Here is an 18,924-nt window from a genome sequence, read left to right as displayed (position 1 = left end):
GGGGTGACCCGTGGACAGCCAGTATGATCCACTGAGGTTCATTTCAAGTTTGAAACTCCCAATTGAAATATAATTTTTTCGCCACACAGTCAATATATGGGGGCATTTACCGGGTCAATTTTGACAATGGGGAGTAAGATGGCGGTTTCATGAAGAAGGGAGGGGCTGCATGGTGAGAGAGAGGATGTTATTCACTGGACGCAGGAACGTTGAGCACGATGGTCAGACTTCATTTGATTGCCTAGCCAAGCTCGCAGCTTGCCATTAGTGCAGCTGACTATGAGGAGGATTGCTGTGATTACGGAGTAGAATATAACAAACAAGAGAGATGGAAGGAGGTCCGATGGGATGGTTCTCACTGTTGCAGCTTCCAGCAGGTGCAAACCTATGATAACTATAGGTACTAGAACAGAAGGTTGGGGGGGGGGAGGGCACTGCTCAGAGTGCTGCTGGCAGAGCACCAGCACGCCTAACCCTGAGTGGCCCAGAGCAGCTGCGAGCCGAGCAGTGCAAGGAGTTTATGTTGACATCAGAGATGATCAGACTTTGAACTTTGGCCTCCCCAGGTACATGCACATCAAGATGTTGGCGATGATGTTTAGTTACTGCCCCCCATCTCTAATATTCCAAGTGCAACAGCATAGTGGTTAACGAATCAAATAACACCGGGCAGCGGCATTAAAGGGGTGTGTATTGCCGGAACTGTCTGGTTCACACTTGATTCCTGAAGTAAACACATGCAATTTCTGGATCCGGCATTCGCAAGTCACACGAGATACATCAAGCACAAGAAATTTGTCATCAATGGCATATCATTGCTGCGAGCAGGTTACCAACCTCTACAGCAATGACTTATCACTCTCCCTGGTAAGGAAAAACTCATCTTTAACGGCCTGCAGTTACTGATAGGAACAGATGGGTTGAGGGACAAACCCCAAAGTGAGAAAGACTTCCAGCATCAGCACCTACCTTCCGAGGACCAAGGCGCCCACCTTCAGACGATAATATGCCCTCGCAGCCCGTGAAGAATCCAAATTGGGAGCTTCGACATATGATCACAGTTCCAACTCCTTATTTGCCTTTGATTCGTCTGCCTTGGTTGTCGACCGCGGGGACTCCATTGAGATAAGGTCCTTTCTGGTGGGTTGTCGCTTCAAGATACGGATCCTGCCCAAAATGCTGTGCAGTTTCTTTATCAGCTGAGTTCCACAGATGGGTGTCCGTTGTGGAGTGTCATAGAGTAGGGGTGGCTCCTGTGGCAGATGGTATGAGCGTTGGAAACGATTTGCCCTCTTGGTCACGTAGCGAAGATGGATGTAGATGGGAGAGCGCAGTTAAAGTGCGCTCTTTGAAGTACCGACCGGAACGAGGAGAAACGGGTTGCACGTTGCGCACATTGTCCCCGAGGGGAAACATATACCGCCCGGTAGCCACTGCAGTTGGCCAGGAGGCTGCCTCGAAGGCGGTCTTGGCCAGTTTGATGAGCATGAGATCACTTCCTAAAGAACCAACAGGTTAGCTCGGACCATGTCCAGTCTTTGACAGGGAACCGTCACGATTAACCAACTCGAGCAAAAAAGAGTCGACATCCCCCTCAAAAACAGGTGCTACTACAAGCAATACCTCGAGCAACAGCTCCTCATTCTTTGCGGGAGCAAGGATGAGTTCGTTTTAAAGGTATAGCCATCTAACTTACCTACCTACTCTCTGCCGAACCTTACTAACCCCCTGGCCCGGCTTCAAAGACCTGGTACCCCCAATACGAGAACAAGCCAGAAGCAATCCAGATCTCAACCGTCGAGTTCACAGACCGGTACAGAAGCTAGGTGAGCACCCCTCTCGACATCACCTGCTTGCAGACTGATGATTGACTGATTAAGGGTGCAGAAAGAATGCGAAATGCTCCTCAAAGACAACAACGCCTACGCCAGGAAAATGCATAACACCAGGGCTGAGGCCAGCGACAACAAGGACGATGATCTGACTTACATGCTCCGGCCCAAGCTAAGCTGGGCCATCCCATAACACTGAGTTCGCAAGATGGTACACACGACAACATTCTATAGATGCAAAACACACACCCTTCCTTTACCCCCTATCTACCATGCACGCTGGCAATTCTCCGAAAACACATCAAGTATCATACAGGTAGAACCAATCCATGCAATTAAAATGTAAACCCTCACCCTCCACTCCTCACCACACACACACGCTTCCCCCCACCCAACTTCCGCTCCAAACTAGACTCAATCTCGCTGGATACCCACGACTGACTACCTGCCCCTTCTCCCCTCTGACATCATCATCCTTCAACTCCCCCAAATCGCTTCATCATCTCCTCTTCCCTCCCTTGCTCCCGCCACCGAGACCTGCAATATTCCTACTTTCTCGCAACTCTCCTGGTCACCCTCCCCGGCGGCGTCTGCCCCGGCAGCCTCGCAGGGATATCATCCATGTCATCCATATCACTGCTGATCGTGCTCAACGCCCTCGCCTGCCTCGCCTTCACCGCCTCCGCCGCCGCCTTCTTGTTCTCCTTCCTGCTATTCGACTTCCTCCCGTACGTAACAGCAGGCGAAGAACTGCTCAGGACCGCAGGCCGGACAGTACTGTCCGAGTTGGTCTTTCTCTTCTTCTTGCGGGGCGACATCTCCTCGGTGGCGGGGCGCTTCTTGGCCGACTTGAGACGAGTGCTGGTGACCATGTCCTCGTCCTGGACCTCTTCACCAGATTCTTCCTCGATGGCGGCAGGGGTGGGGGGCTTGTTGGAGAGAGAACGCTCGCGGCGACGAGTGCGGGCTGCATCTGCTTCGACCGAGGGGGACGGCACAAATGGGGGGCGTGTTTCGTCTTCTTGATCCAAGGTGTCGTCCTCTTCAGGGGCGAGGCGCTTCACGACGGAGGACTGAGGTGGTGCTTCTGCTTCTTCGTCTGCGGCCTCCTCGGGCGCTTCTTCTTCATGCTCCTCATCAGAGTCGATCGGTGGGGCATCGGAAGCGATCGAGGCACCATCCTCCATCACCGTATCCTCCATCACAGTGTCCTCCACCACCGTCTCACCCTCAGAGTCAGTCTCGTCAACAATAAAAGCTTCACTCAACTCTTTCTTCTTTTTGGCGGAGGCGACGGAGGTCGAGCGGCGTCTCGTCGTCGGCTCTTTCGGCTTTTTGGCACTGCCGCGAGGCTTTTTGGCGCTGGGAGGAAGGGACTGTTCATCAGGGTAGTTGCCGTAGCTGTCCCCAAATCCTCCCTCTTCATCATACCTATCAACAATATGCTGCGCGCATTCATGAACGGTCTTATCCCCATGGTGTGGCACCGACGACCTCAACCGGCCCCAGATAACAACCAGGGCTTGACGCTGATACTTGTCCTTGAAGATCCTCTCGGTAATCTTCTTCCAGTCGATCTCCCGCTCGGTTTCCGTGCAGCCATCGCGGATGACGCAGGCCAATCTGTATTTCTCAGCTGGTGTAATCTTGGTCAAATCCTGGCGAGCCAGTTTCACTCTCCAGTTGTCAGTATCAGGGAGCAAGGTGATGACCCTGTCCCGGTCCGCAATCGGCTCAGCTTTGAGTATTCTCTTCCACTTCTCCATGCACTGAAGTCGGTTTCTCGTCCGGCCCATCGCCTCGCTGATAGCCTGCCAGTTGACCAGGCTCTCGGCTTGTCCTTCGTCCTCCCCCCTCGAGATGAGGTCTTTCCGAATCTTGTCGACGGCCTCCTTGACTGCTTGGGTGAGCTTCGCCTCCTCCTCGTTGCCCCAGTCATGCTTCACTACTTTGTCCCGGCAAACGATATAGTCTCTCCACCTGTCACGAACATCCTGGGGATGTCTGTTGATCAGACCTCCGATGACTGTCCACTTGTTGCCGTGAATCTTCATCATTTCCTGTAGCTCCTCATCCTGTTCAGCAGTCCACTGACCACGTGCCACAAAGTTGTGGAATTTTCGTCTGCAAAACTTCTGCAGCTTCAACCGTGATCTTGAAGGGCACGCCTCGCACACAGCGGTCCAAAGAGCGGCATGCAATGTCGGGGCGCCCTTGGCATTGTGCACGGCTACGGCAGGGTTTTCTTGGATGATCCTGTTGATTTCAGCCTGGGTTAGGCCCTCGTCCTTGCGAAACTTGTTCACTGCTTTGGTGACCTTATCTTCTTCAACAGCAGTAAGTCTCCCAGTAGCGTAACCGTGCTTATCGAGTTTCTCTTCTTGTTCCTCGGAGGCCGCCTTCTTCGACTTCTTTGACCTTGGTGTCTTCTTCTGCTTTGGGGCAGGTGTAGAGGCAGCGGGGGCCTCCTCGTCGATCTCGCCGCCCTCTTGCTCTTGAAGAACTTCGCGAATCTTCTTGGACCTTTTCTTCTTGGGTGCTGGGGTGGGAGCAGGAGCTTCTTCCTCCTCGGGCTCCTCCTCGGGCTCCTCAGGTTTCTCTTCCTCCTCAGGCTCCTCTGGTTGATCTCTTGATTTACGCTTCTTTTGGGAGCGAGCTGAGGATGTCTCCGGCTGTGCGTCTGGCTCGCTGACGGGGGCGTCGGGATTGAAAGCACGTTTCACCTTACGTTTCGTGGAAGAACGGGCCCTGGCAGATGAGGGGGGAGGGGGTGATGGCGAAGCCGCATAAGCAACATCGTCGCCGCCAAGATCTGGTGAAGATTGAACGGTGGTCCCATTGACATGAGCTTGCTCGCTCTGACTGGTCGGCACATTCCCAGCTTCCGAGGGTGGTTCGACTCTCGGTTCCTCGTGCTGCATTTCTGGTTGTTCAATGTCGCTTTCGGGGATTTCGGAGAACCTCTCCTCGCTTACCTCCTCCTCGTCCGCACTGTCTTCGAGGGGGTCATTAACCGGCTCTTCGTCGTCTACCTCGCTTTCTTCCTCCTCGGCCTTCAATACCTGCTCCTCCTCGGCCTCGCTCTCTGGTGCTCCCTCCTCCTCACCCTCACTCTCAGGCGCAGCCTTAAGCGCCTGAGCAGGGCTGGCCTCACTCGCCGGTGTCCCGTTCATCTCCTCCTCATCCTCCTCCGGCGCAGACTTCACATTCTGCATTACCTCATCTTCCGACGGCGTAGCCTCTTCATGGTCCAGAGCGGGCGAAACCTGAGTCGCGAACCTCTGACTTCTTTCGTTGCTGCCATCCGTCTCGACATACCCAGAGTCGTAGGCAGACTGTGCTTCATCCATCACCCTTTGTAGTCTCTCGGTCTTGGTTGGCACAGGTGACTCTTCTTCGTCCGTGGCATCTCCCTGCCCAAGCCTCGACATGTCCTCGTCTTCGTCATACACCCCTGGCTCGGACTTAACGTGCACGATGGGCGAAGTAGGCGATTCCTCCTCTTCCTCTTGAGGGGCGGGTGTCTCGGAAACGTGCTGGGATCGTGCTGGCGAACCGTCCTCCATGTCGACGTCATCGTCAGAATCGTGATCCGGGCGTTCAGTCTTCAGGTTGGCAAGATCCTCCTCAGCTTCGTCCAATTCCATATCATCCTCCACGGCGGCGGCTTCAGGGGCCGGTCCCACCTCTGGCACTGACTCCTGCTCTTGCTCTGGCCCCGGCTCCGGCTCTGGTTCCACCTCTGGCTCTGGTTCCGGCTCTGGTTCTGGCTCAGCCTTCTTGTTCCTGCCCTTCTTCTTGCTACTCGATTTGCGCCGTTGAGAAGCCATAGCATCCTCCATTCCCTCGTCCTCTTCCTCATTATTCTCAAGCCGAGGCTCAGATTCGAGCTCTGGAAGCGTCGGCTGGGGAACAAACGAGTCCTGACTGTCATTGTTCTCAACAGCATCGGCGTTGTCATTCAAAATCGTCCCCAACGACATCCGCTTCGACTTCTTCAACTTCCGCCTCGCCGACCCACCACCATCCGAGCTCTGACCAACATTCTCGACATTCCCCAAAGACGGAGGACGCGTCTTCTTCCTCTTCAGCGGCGTCAGCTGCGACAGAGATCGGCCCGGTGAGTCCATAACTTCACCAACGCTCCTCTCGCGATCCTTCTTCTTTTTCTTCTTCTTCTTCTTCTCTTTCTTGCTCGCCTCGGGAGGGGGCTCGGTCTCGGGGAGCGGCTCGGTAGTAGCCGCGTGTTGTCGTTCTACTTGCTCCTGGTTTTCCGGGTGGTCCCAGCGGGGAAGTGGGGATGAGCGGCCGCTTTGGATGTCCGTGTTGTCGTCGTCGTTCTCGCGAGGAGCGCTCTGTTCTTGGCCCATTGTCATTCGGCGGGCGGCCGCCGAGTTGGAGGGAGGAGAATCAATCCAGACCCAGAGTTTCAGTTTGCTGGAGAGCGCCGGCGCAAATCTTGCATGGTTTGTGGAGTCGTTTTTTCTGCATGGAAGAATTGGGATAGTCCGCAGGGGTTTTTGCGATAGAAGGTTGAGGGCGCAGTTGGTCCACGTGGGGTGCCGGGTAGGTCTTTTTGGGAGCCTAAATTTTTTTTGGCAAACGATTGCACGCGTTGGGTGGGTCAGCAGCCACCGACGCGTTGACCAGGTACCTAGGGTTGGGGTTAGCTGTTGGTTTCTAGGCTTTTGAGCTCAGACTCCGACCACCACCTCGCACTTCCTCGACAATTGAGCAAACGGACGCGTGATGTTAAACTTTTGAGTCGTGCATCAAAAGTCAGCAGGTGCGAAGGGTCGAAATCCAAGTGGAAAAACAACGGATTGGGGTTATGCAGCATATCTCTTCAATTTCTCCTCTCCTGGTGTTGCGCAGAGTCTTGTCTGACCTACCTTATGGTCGACTTGAGTAACATGGACCTTCAACGCCCATCTATCCAAGCAGGATTCAGCAATGTTTGAGCTTTCTACTCCCCCAGTCTACTTGATCCAAAGCTGCCATCTCAGCTATTTCAGCTGTTGGTGTCCACGGTCCCAACTTTGACTGTCACCTGTCTGAGCTATCGATTCCAAGGATGCACATATCATCTTTTAGCTACTTACCTAAAGCTTTGACTGCGATGGTGAAAAGACTAAACAGTAATAAGGACGAGAAGGTCAAATACAAGGTCGAGATGGTGAGACGTTCACCTACATGAGATTAAAAGCCGAGGTTACCACATCCTTCGTTGCATTGAATAACATCTCTGTGAACAGGAGACATACCCTACACAGAGCTACGGCTCATACACAGAGCACAGCTCGTAGACAGCAACATATCTCACGCATCTCACATGCACAAAAGTCCATGTCTCAAAGCCCCAAAATATCTGAATTCATCCGTAACCGTTCTCATACACCGTCACCCTTCCCTTGTGAATGCCAAAATACACCAAACCCCATGCCAGCAATGATCGTAACCCCTTATCAAACCCCAAACATGTAAATGCAAAGCAAAATGACTTTTCCTCCCAATCCTGCACGCCCTTGTTCATGCCCCTTTTTGTGATCCACCTCGCCCTGACGCCGTGTCAATGCAACCATAGCCCTGTAAGTACTGTATTTCCTCGCTGGTGATGCCGCCTACCAGTGCTAACGCCTGAAATACCGGGTATCTGGTGATGAACCATGTTTTCTGAGTACTGTATGCCTCCATGGTGATACTTCCGTGGTGATGCTCTGTTTGACCATAATGAAATGGGGATGGGTGTCTCAGGGTATATCATCTCTCTAAACCATGTTCGTTGAGACTTATTTATGCCGTAAGCTGAACGATGGGGGTATCATGGATGCTGCTTTGATCCCTCGTACCGGGAACTTCTGGTACAAGTATAAAGGAGTAGAAGTCTTGTATCCCTGGGCGAATGTCCTGTGTGCCAAACGCCGGATTCGAAATGCAGACCGAAATTGAGAAAAAGAAAAGAAAAACGCGAAATTAGTGAAATAGAAGGAGAATCAAGAATAGGAAATGTTCAAGGTGAAAGGAGATGAAGTCAACGACATACTGGACTTGTTGTATGAAGACTCGCGTGTTGTTGAAGACGGCGGTCGGCGGTGTTGAATCGTAAGTTACCCTGTGTGGCATACGGTCGTTGGTCGTGACCCTGTGGTAATTGTTGGGTTGTTTAAATTAGCCAGTGATAGCTTGAAGGATTGGTGTCTCCCTCATTTGCCCTCCTCGTCTTCACCCTTATTCTCTTGAGGGTCCTCTTTCTTGTTCAAGCTCGACTTCTTTTTCCGCAGGAACATGCTCGGCATGGAGATCTTTCTGTGCAGATCTGAAGGGTGGGGGGGAGACTGAGGCACAGGTGGCATTGGCGGAACTATGTGAGTAGCGGAGGGGGGTTCGGGGTGGAAAGTAGAAGCTGCTGGAAGAAGAGGCAAAGACGACAGTCCAGCCTGTGGTCTCTCTGGGGTGATCGTGCTTGCTTGTCTGCTCAACGCCGAGCTCATCAAACTGCTGCCGGAGCTTCTCTCTGTTGTCGAGCTTCTCTCGGTCCTTCCAGAAGCAGTTCTTGGACGTGTGATGGAGGAGGAATCACAGCCGAATGCTGCTGCCACCCAATTGGACTTTTGGGAGGACGAGCTACCTCTGCCCAAAGAGCTTTTGCCGAAAGAACCAAAGCTCTTCTTTGTGCTTGCACTTGATCGATCGGATTTGCGTTTTGTAGTGTCAGGAGTTGTCGGAGGGAGATCAGGAACCGGAGGAACAGCGGAGGAACTCGACTGCTCGCGAAGACTGGTTTTCGACTTTTGGGATCTCAAACTTGCGAAGCTCATTGCCTTCATGAGCTTTTGAACCTTGGTCGGTGAGGGAGGAGGCGAGGGGCTCCAGCGACTCTTGAGCTCTGGCTGAGCGACTTGCAGAGGTGTGACTGGCCTCTCTGTCGGCGCCATTGGTGTGGTTGAGGCTCTCTTGGTTGGCGAAGGAGAGTGGACGAACGGCGGGAGCTGTGGGATGGGTGGCCTGGTTTGCGGCACAGGCAGAGTCGTGGCCGAAGTTGCTACGCAGAAAGTCAGTGATAAAGCCCCAGAGAACTGAGAGATAGGATGTAAACTCACGCGGTGAGGCAGTCGCGACCGGCACCCTCTCTCTGAGGAGATCGGGATGCAGCGGGCGGTCGGCCAAGCGAGGGGGGGCAGAAGTCTCCAACATACGGCGCACAAAGGAAGGCAATGGTGAGGGCAGCCGTGGAATTGGCGGTGCCTGGGAGGGAGAAGATGTGGGTGCTGTGGCCACCGTCTGCTGGAAGGTGGGTCTCCCAGCCGGCTGCTCCTCGTCCACTGCCTTACCTTTGCCCTTGTCAACCGGGCCCAACCGGTCCAAGCTTTCCTCTGCCTGGCCGACGACAGACGTCGTCGGAGGCGAGGGCGGAGCGCAGCTTGGAGTCGGCGGGGGTGGGGCCGGTGACAGGTCCCGGACCACAGAGAGTGTCGGCTGGAAGCGAGGCTGCCACCGCCGGCTCCGTTGGCCCGCGAACGCCGTGGAGGGCAGACGCGGGAGTGGCCTCGCAGCCTCCACGGCAGGGAAAGGCCAGCTTTCGCTGACCAAACCGTCACCGCGGACCCCCACGTCTTCTTCTGCCTCCTTGTTAAGCCAGGCCTCTTCGGCCAGCTCGTCCAGCCAGCTGAAGGCGGAGGAGCTACCGCCCGCTGCGCCTTCCTCGCTCCAGTTTCCCGTTTCCATTGTGACTGTGACTTGTTAGCTTTGAGGAACCATCACCAGGTTTAGGGGTTGGGGTGAAAGTGAGGTTTGAGAAAATAGCAAAGGATGGTGTTGTAAATGCTGAGGGGTTTTGTTGATTATGAACAAGCTTGATGGGAAGTGAGTTTGGGGCTTTGGATTGGGGAAACGAGTTGTGTGATTTCGAAGTAGGAGTGTAGTCTTTGTGGCTGTGATCAGGCAGGATGAGAAGGTTTTGGAAGGAGGAAAGTGAGGTGAGTGTCTGCCGAAGATGTTCGAAGGTTGGTGAGAAGGTGATGAGTTTCAGGTGCGGGTTGAGGTGTGAATCTGGACGAAATGTGTTCTGGTACTATGAAGTTGACATGTTAGTGTTGAACAGCCAGTATTGGGCGTGTGAGAAGTTGGGCATGATCGTATAAAAGAATGAGGTGAAGGGTGTAGAAACGTGGGATAAGGAATGGCCATTGTTGGGATAGAGTTGGTGAAGATGATCATAATAATGGAAGAGGATGGTGTAGAGTCTCTCGAGAGTTGGGATAAAAGAAAGAAAGACTGAGGTAGATTGGGGGTATGCTGAAGTAGGATGAAGGCAGATGAATGAGGTTGATGTGAAAAGAAGTGCTTGTAAGTGGATAAAAAGGTAAGGTAACTCGGGTGATGTGTTGTAAGTAAACAAGCAAAAGGGGGTATGGGAGTAAGCCAAAGTTGCTTGGAAACTCAACAACTTAAGCACTTGCCAAGTGAGCCCTTTCACGAGTTAATCTCCCTCCCAAGCACAAGGCCCAGCAACTGCCAAACCCCAGTGTCTGAAATATCAGGCCAGGCCACCCATCCCCGGAGCAAAACGTCCGCAGCAACTCTTTCCAAAAACGCACAAAAGTGTCCAAAAAAGAGACATCACTGAGTGATCGGTTTTGAAAGTGGGATGGCTGCCATCGAACCCGCACTCGTGAGCCAGCAGCGACCACACCACACAAGCAATCTGAACAACGCTGGCGATGGGAAAAAGGATGAGATATTGGAAATGTCACATACCATACCCCTCTCGTTTGCTGGCGAGATGCCAGTTCGTTCGCGGGCGCCGGGGGTCGGAGAGCAGCGGCGAGAGCAGGCGATTTGATCGGTGGAGTTGAGGAAGACTAAGAACAAAAGTCATGAGATTTTCTGTCAAGAGACCTGGAAAGCCGCGCACCTCGATGGCCGGGCGCACGGTCCAGGAGGCTATTCAGATCGCTCTTTCCATTGTTTACCTTGAGGGTTGCGATTGTAGGGCTTTTTCCACGGTATTTAATGGCTGGGAATCGTCAAAATTGGAAGGAACGGCATCCTCCGGTCTACACGTCTCTCAGATATGGCAAATACAAAGGAAAAACACAGTATTTCCGGAGAATTCGACAGAGACATAGTAGTAGCACATCCCAAAGGTTGCGCATAGCATGGGAGGTGCTTGAGCCTCTGGTCTCCCAGTGTTTCGAGCATGCTGCGTGGAGGTTGTCACTTATCTGGTGTAAGCCAGGTGGTTCCGCCTCGGGGTCAGCAGGCGCATTCTGAGAAGAGGCGACAACGGCATTATGTTACTCCAAGTATTTGCGGGAGTTGTTGCTGTGGGGGATGTCATCGAGCTTTTCTTGGTTGGGGAGAGCAAGTAGATTTTGTTCAGAAGAGAAAGCTTCCCTTCTATCCCTCTTGCAGTTCCGGTTTTGGTGTCACTGGCATTTTGAGAGCCGCCAGTAACCAAATAAACACCACGTATGCTTTCTCCAACAACATTATGCCCCTTCATCGAAGTGCTCATCGCCGTCATGTTGAGATGTCGTTGGATTCAGGGGCTCAGGGGCAGCTTTGGCAGCTGACAACCAGCCGGCAGGCAGTGGCACATGCTCAACACTCATTCCAAGCCCACGTGGTCTGGCCTCGATGTGCGGCCTCCAGAACACAAGCACCCAAAAATGGACCCCCCGCATTGCCAAGCTTCTTACTGTGCAGTCGGTCCCTGTCCATCGAAATCCCTCAGCTGAGCTTGTTGGTGAGCTTGGTGAGCTTGTGGGTGGTTATCGGGCCCGCCAATTCAGCGACCGCTACACTATTTGTGGGAACGGCGTCAAGTTTCGGGGCGCTGTGTTTCGCCGTCTGCCCTCCCTCTGGGCCTGCCGGCAGAAGGGACAGCCAACGCGAATTGACCACCCTTTTGCCTGCCCAGAAATTGATGTCACCGCTGTAACCCTAGATAGCTTTCCGATTATCGCGTCTCCGTCCCTTGTCCCGTGCTCAATGCTCCCCTTTCTTTTCCCTCTCCCTCTTTTTGAGAGAGACAAACAACACACCTTCACAAACTCACGAGATCCCTTGTTGGAGATTTTGACAATTGGCTTTGTTTTTTTTTTCTGCTTTTTTTGTTTGTTCTTGGCGATCCCGCTATCCACTCGTTGAACTCCATTTCCCGAATTTTTCTTTTTGGTGTTACCTGATATCATCAGACATCGTCAAAGTCACTCACTCACTTCAACCCCCATATTTTCCTGTTTGTACAGTCACATTTTCCGAATCCTCACATCGATCACTCCCGCCCCGCCGGTAGCGACATCCCAGTCTAGCTCAGGCGCTATCATTGTTTCCTGCAGCTAGCAAAAGCCCAACTGCCGCGGGCAGTGAGGGAGCCACCACTTTTTTCCTTTGGGTCGTTGCTTGGGTGTTGATACATCTTCCCACCGTTTTCACTTCTTGTTTTTCCGGACTTCTATTCGCCATTTATTTCTTTTAAAACTCTCTTCGCCAAAAGGGGCACGCCGGTAATCACCACATATGGGTCTAATACGGGCAGGGAGCCGGTTGGCATCCCGTGGATATTCGGGTGGGGCAGCAGCGGTGGCAGCACAAAGGGGGCTTTGGGCTCGTGGGCCAAGGATACCAAATGAGAGGAGCGCACCACCACCACCACCACCCACGACGTTGAGAAGGATACATTGGACGCCACAACCTGGACCACGACAGGAAAGGAGACATTATTCCAAGGATAAAGACAAATGCAATGGTACGTTATTTTCAGCTCTTTTATTTTGGTGGTTTGCGTGCACTTGGGGCATCTCGCGACTGGAATGGCGTAGGTACCTGAGCTCGCGTGAGATATCTCGAGAGCTTCAGGAACGCGCCGACAATTGACCCAATCATGGGCATATCTATCAGGGACCCGAGAGCTTGGGATGATCAGAATGACGCAACATCCAGGGGTCGGGACTGGTGTAGGGATCCACCCTTAAATCCAACATTTCCCCTACGAGGCTCTCACTTACAACATCCTCAATGCTATCCCGCCAAAACACCATCACGGAGTAGACGCCCGATACTAACAAAATGCCCCCCCAGATGACGATCACCGCCACGAACCCTCCATATGGTACAAGATGCTCGAGTCCGCCGCCACCTCCCTAGCCTCCATCCTCGTCCTCGGCACCGGCTTCGCCCTCGCAGCCTACACCTACCACAAATCCTACAAGTACTTTGTCCTCAAAAAAATGTCCAACGCCTTCGAACCCGGCGATCCCGTCCTTGACCTAGCCGCCATAGGCAAAGACCTCCCCCTCTCCAAAACTGCCGCGGCAACCCACTGGATCGAGCGCCCCGAGCAGTCCATCGTGGACGAAATCGTCGCCGGCAAGGAGGTAGGCCACTACCACCTCTTCATCGGAGAAAAAGGCACCGGCAAATCCTCCATGCTCCTCGAAGCGATGCGCAAGATCGACGGCGACGGCGTGGCCATGTTTGAAGCCCACGCCGACCTCGAAATCTTTCGCATCCGCCTCGGCAAGGCACTAGACTATGAATTCCACGAAGATTACATGGGGAGTTACTTCTCCGAGCGCGGGCCCCGTGACACCACCGCCCTCCTCGACATTGAACGCGCCCTCAACAAGGTTGAAAAAGTCGCGCTCAAAAGACGGGCAAGGGTGGGCAGGCCGTTGGTGATTATCATTAACCAAATGCACCTCATCCGGGACGATGATGACGGGAAGGACCTGATTGAACTGCTTCAGCAGCGGGCGGAGCAGTGGGCTGCGTCTAATCTTGTTACTATGGTCTTCAACAGCGACGACTACTGGGTTTATGAGAGACTGAAGCAGCTTTCCACCAGGATGGCCGTGCTGACGGTCCTTGACCTGCCCAAGCACCAGGCTATTGCCGCGCTGAAAAACTACCGCAGGAGATACTTTTCTGAGGTCCCGTCGAGCGAAATCCTAGAGGAGATTTACGACCGTGTCGGCGGGCGCCTCAACTTCCTCAACAGGGTGGCGAAATCACAAGACATGCTCGCTACCTGCGAGGAGATCAAGCGAGTGGAAAAAACCTGGTTTTTGAACCAATGCTGGATTTTGGGCGAGGAGATGGATGACGACGTGATGGACCAGCAGAAGTGGGCGGCTGCTGCAGTGGTTCTCGCCACTGCGCTTGTGGATAAGGAGGAGGAGATGGAGGAGACGTATGATCCCGCAAAGGGCCATATCCTGCCTAGCTACCCTCTCCATATCGCGCAGGAGATCATGACGAGGGCGGATTTTGTCAGGGCGTTGGATAGGTTGAATCTGTTTAGCATTACGAGCAAGGCCGAGGTGAGGGCGAGCAGTGTGCCGATGCATATTGCGTTCAGGGAGATTGTGGCGCAGCCCGGGTTTAGGGAGCATTTGCAGGCTACTATTGATCGGATTGCTGCTATTGAGAGCTTGGGGCGCACGAGGGAGATTGTGGCGAAGGATCTGGTTTGGGGGGGCAAGTATGAGATTAAGAAGAGTTATGGGGGGGTGGAGGTGTCGTTGAAGCAGGAGGGGAAGAAGAGGGATGTTACTGTTGTTGAGGAGGAGGATGATGATGATGATGGGAAGAGTGATGACTAGATAGGGGGTGTAATTTTGAGAAGGGGGTGGGGGTCAGTGTACATAAGCATCAACCGGAGCATCACATCTGGTGGTCAAGAAAGAGGAGAGAGTAAATGTGTAAGATATATGTCCCCCATTAGGATCCCTGTAAGATATCTTGCATCACACTAGCCTAGCCAAGAAGCATGTTTGGAGTTCTTAACTAGTCAATATCACCATCAGTCAATGCCAAAAAATAAACAAAATGTAACGAACGTGACTGTGTGTGTAAATTCCATGTCCTACCCTCGAAAAATATGCCAAACCATTAACTACCTATATAACCAAACCCCCCATTTATCCGCTTACATGCCCTTAAATGTTCCTTTATGATCTCCCATCCCCCACCAAGAAAACCCTTCCCCAAGATATACATGCACCAAAACTCTCCCAGAAAAGAAATGTTCCAACTCCAACCCCTCTTGTGTGTGTGTGTGTGTGTGTGTGTGTGTGTGTGTGTGTGTAGCCAAAGAGGAAAGTGGTGAACAAAACAACAAATCCAAAAATAACGACCGTACTATGCAGCAACCCCGTAAAGAAAACCTTCCTACTTACTACAACCCACCCCCAACCAAAAACCCTGAACTAGAACCCGAAAACCCTTCTGCTCCGTACCGTTACCTATGCCCCCCTACCCCTTTATATCCCCAGACCTAACCCAGCCCCCATCCCCAAAACTCCTACCAATACAACGTAATTCTTTTTTTGTGTGTCCGTCTCCTTTCTTTCTTGTCAAAAGCCAACGACTTGTTTTGTATGTTTTCTTTTTCCGCAAAAACAGACAGATAAAAACAGCAACACAAAAAACAATAAACTTGTTTGTTCCGTTCACTGAAACGGAAAGTATGAGGAATACAAGGGGGAAAAATACATGATGTGATAAACAAACAAAACAAGAGACTGCTTTATATGGGGTGGGGGGGGGGGGGTATATTGTCTCTGGCGTTTCCACAAACAAAAACAAAAAAACATGGTTCAAAATCCCCAGAAATATTTCAACGAGAGAGAGAGAGAGAAAAAAAAAAAAAAAAAAAGAGCGAGGGAGAGAGAGAGAGAGAGAGAGAGAGAAAGGGCAAGGACATGCTGCAGAACCAAAATGCCAAGACAGAAAGAAATATCAAGCAGGGATAAAATCCAACCCCATATCCTTTGCAACACGACCCCAGTCCCACACACGCACCCACTCACCCATCTCCATCAGTCGCCACACCTCCTCGAGCACCTCCACAACCCGATCGGCGTTTCTTAGTCCGGTGTAGCCCCTGACAGACTTGATGGCGGCCCTGATGCGCTCTTGTTGGCGGGGCTTGAAGCAAACGGTGCCGATGACGAAACACGGCAGCAACAACAGGGTCTGGGAGGGATCGCTCGGCTTGAAGGTGTCGAGTATGTCGAGGGATTCTTCGACGGCGCGGGTGATACGATCGTCGTGAGAAACAGGTTGACGGATGGGAGGGGGGGAGTCGGGTCGGTTCTCGGCGGCCAGCGCTGCGGCAATACCTCCGCCGCTGTTCTTGCGAATCGGGGATACGTTCGAGGAGGAACCCATTCCGGTACTGTTTCGTTTGTAGACGTTTGGCTCGCTCATCGGGTGGGAGGCTCCAAGTTTCGGGGACGAGGCACAGCTGGTAGATGCAGACTGCGGCGGGGTATTGACTACCGAGGAGGTCGGTCGGCCGACGGATGGCGAGCTGCGGATGTGGGAAAACGAGGAAACGGAGGCGGCCGTCGGCGTGGGTGATGTGGCGACCGGGGGCCAAATGGTACGGATGAGATAAATCTGCATCATGTGCTTGTAAAGGAGGCTGACATTTCCGCGATTATCACCAGGGGGCAGGTTGGGAGCCCATTCTCGAATCGCAGCATCGATCTCGGCTGCGCGATAGAGACTAATGTAGTCGACAATCACGGGCTCGTGGGCGGCCATGTTACGCCGGATCGAGTTTCTGATGGTGGTGATGGGGACAATATGTTCGAGCAGTCCATCGGCAACACCAAGAAGTCGGGGCGGGTGGATATGAGGGACCGACGGGAGCTCTTGGGCGTCCGACATGGAACGGTAGCCTGACTTGTCGGACGAGTGGATCAATTCGTCGGCGAAGATGTGGTACTGGAAAAACTCGGCGATGAACGACAAGAAGGCCGAATCTCCAGGAGGCGAGCTGGCGATAAGACTGCGGTATGCCGAAAGGTGGACGCGATGCTCGCCACGGGGGTTACCCTCTGCCAGAGCTTCCAAGAGGAAGCACAGCATCTGTCCATAGCGGGCAGACACCAAAACCTCGTCATCGGTGCAGGGCTTTCCTTTGCTAAACTCGACATCTTCGAAAAACTTCTGCCTGGCGGCGTCGTGATGGAAAATGGATCGTTCCCGGATGAGGTCCAGGCTTGTGGAGGGGTTGTTGCGCAAGACGGTGGCTCCATAGGGTGTGTCAAAGTCAATATGTTTGCTTGCCAAAGACAAGATGGAATGCATGAGGCCCTGGTGTTTGACCGCGATGGGCACCATCATGTCCTTGAAAGCATTCTTGTGTTCACCCTCGACAGTAAGCACGGCGCTGAGGTGTTCATTGTAGTGCTTCCAGAAGATCATGTCTTCAACCGTCTCGAGCCCGTGGAAGATGGGCTGCATCGTAATGGACATGACGCTGTGTGACTTGAGACGTTCTGAAGCTACTGGTTAGGACGAACAGCATGGACAGAGGGGAAAGGGATTGCCTACCCTCTTCGGCCCTTTCTTTGCCGCTTTTCCAGATCTGTTTCTCCGGATAGCCTTCACACACGACGGCGTTCTTTTCGCAGTTCATGCCTGTCCGAGCATTAGACCATGTAGACCAAAGACAACAGCTGCTCACTTACATCGCGGCTTGGCTTCGTCACACTTCTTCTTTCGCTTCCTGCATGTCAAGCAGCCAGTCTTGGTGCGGCCTTTGGTGACTTTGTTGGCAGTCAGATTGGGGGTAAGGGGGTGCTTCCGAGGACGTCCTCTGGGTCGTTTTGGCTTTGGTTGGTCGAGCCCCAGCGCATGGGCAACTCCTCCAATGGGAGTGGCAGGGGCTTCCCCCAAATCATCCATACAGAATCCATCATCATCCAAGGGCTCCAGTTTTGGGGCCATCAACAGCTCATCCGGATCGTCCTGCTCCCAGGGCATGTGTTCATGGTGTATGTCATGGTGGTGGCTCATGGCGCCCCGCGGAAGCTGCTCGTGCTCATGGCCCTCGTCCGAGCCCGAGTAATTCATGGTCCATGAGGATTCCGTCGAGGCCGACGAGGAAAGCGAGTGCGAATTCATGGCAGCAGTGGGGGGCGAGAGGGACGGCGAGGCAAGGCAGGAGGAGCCTCCGCAGGACATGGCCATGCCAGTGCTGATGGGTGACAGCTGGGGCGAGAGCTGGCCCGTACGGGCGAAGCTCAAAGTCGACGACGATGTGGACAGAGAGTTGGAGGCTGTCGGAAGGGAGTCCAACCAGGGGGAAGGCAAGCCAACATGAGGAATCTCATCGGAGTCCATGCTATGGCTATGGCTGTCTGACCACGGCAGGTTTCCGTCGCTGGACACGACAGGAAGGGAACGACTCATAGCTCGTCAATAACGACACCATGCCCACGGGGTAGGAACAAGGGTGTTGTCTGCAGAGGATAGGGATGAGGCGCCGTGGCTCTTAAGGCGACAAAATACCAAGGGTGAGGAAAAGAGGAGGAATAACTGGGGAACGGGACGACGAGTTGGAGGGTGTGAGACAGGATAGAGCCGCTTTAGGTCGGGGGTGACACTTGCAGCCTTGGTTGGCTTGCCGATCAAGATAGGCCCGGAGAAGGTAGAGAGACAGAGAGTTGTACCGAAGTACAGTGTGGGAGGAAAGAGTTGGAGAGGCTTTGAACAAGATGGAGTGAAGATGTCGCAGAGGACGAGCAGGGGGGGCTCAAGTGGCAGGTCGAGCGCAGTGTCTTATTTGCTTTTGCTGCGCAGCGCTTGATTGGGACGGTGTGGCGGACGGTTAACCGGGCAGTCTACAGAGTAGAGGCATTAGAGGTGAAGAGACAGAGGAGACGGTGGAGGTGGAGAGGACGAGGTGGACGAGGTGGACGAGAGGGAACCATTGCTCGCGAATTTGGGTAGGGTACAGAGTCGTGATCTTGTGGAGAGGAGGGCTTCTCCACAATGTGTTTTTGTGCTTGCCCATGCCCCTGCCCCTGCCCCTGCCTCCTGCGCTTCTGCGGACTCTCTGCGGTGAGTGGTGATAGGAATACAACGAGGCTAGCTGTTAGCGGCAAGACGACAAGAGAAAATGTTTGGGGGGCACATGTAGCGTTACATTGCTGGTGCTGAGCCAAGATGTCCCTGGGAGTGGGATGCGAATGAACACGGAGAGACAGCGCGTCGAGCTTTGCTTCCGTGTCGTGGGGTTTCGGCCTCTACTTTCTCATCAGTCTCTTTTTTCCCCGCATTGTCGAGCAGG

At 53.3% G+C, this 18,924-nt stretch overlaps 4 protein-coding genes across 4 annotated transcripts; 1 reads left to right on the top strand and 3 right to left on the bottom strand.

Moving 5' to 3' along the window:
• Positions 1-2,380: 2,380 nt before the first annotated feature.
• Positions 2,381-6,208, bottom strand: PODANS_5_9720 (uncharacterized protein; the record flags this gene model as incomplete). Its single annotated transcript, XM_001904756.1, has 1 exon — positions 2,381-6,208. One exon carries the CDS (start codon positions 6,206-6,208, stop codon positions 2,381-2,383), a length of 3,828 nt encoding a protein of 1,275 aa, XP_001904791.1.
• A 1,827-nt stretch (positions 6,209-8,035) lies between these two features.
• PODANS_5_9715 (uncharacterized protein) lies at positions 8,036-9,557 on the bottom strand (the record flags this gene model as incomplete). Its single annotated transcript, XM_001904755.1, has 2 exons — positions 8,036-8,821; positions 8,958-9,557. 2 exons carry the CDS (start codon positions 9,555-9,557, stop codon positions 8,036-8,038), a joined length of 1,386 nt encoding a protein of 461 aa, XP_001904790.1.
• A 3,398-nt stretch (positions 9,558-12,955) lies between these two features.
• PODANS_5_9710 (uncharacterized protein) lies at positions 12,956-14,440 on the top strand (the record flags this gene model as incomplete). Its single annotated transcript, XM_001904754.1, has 1 exon — positions 12,956-14,440. The coding sequence occupies one exon, from the start codon at positions 12,956-12,958 to the stop codon at positions 14,438-14,440; it is 1,485 nt and encodes a 494-aa protein (XP_001904789.1).
• A 1,138-nt stretch (positions 14,441-15,578) lies between these two features.
• On the bottom strand, positions 15,579-18,044 carry PODANS_5_9700 (uncharacterized protein; the record flags this gene model as incomplete). Its single annotated transcript, XM_001904753.1, has 3 exons — positions 15,579-17,137; positions 17,184-17,270; positions 17,321-18,044. 3 exons carry the CDS (start codon positions 18,042-18,044, stop codon positions 15,579-15,581), a joined length of 2,370 nt encoding a protein of 789 aa, XP_001904788.1.
• Positions 18,045-18,924: the final 880 nt, after the last annotated feature.

This window comes from Podospora anserina, chromosome 5 (assembly GCF_000226545.1).
Source record: "Podospora anserina S mat+ genomic DNA chromosome 5, supercontig 9".
In the NCBI taxonomy this organism is placed as follows: Eukaryota; Fungi; Ascomycota; class Sordariomycetes; order Sordariales; family Podosporaceae; genus Podospora; species Podospora anserina.
Note: the sequence above shows the minus strand (reverse complement) of the source record. Positions and strands in the feature narration are given on the sequence as shown.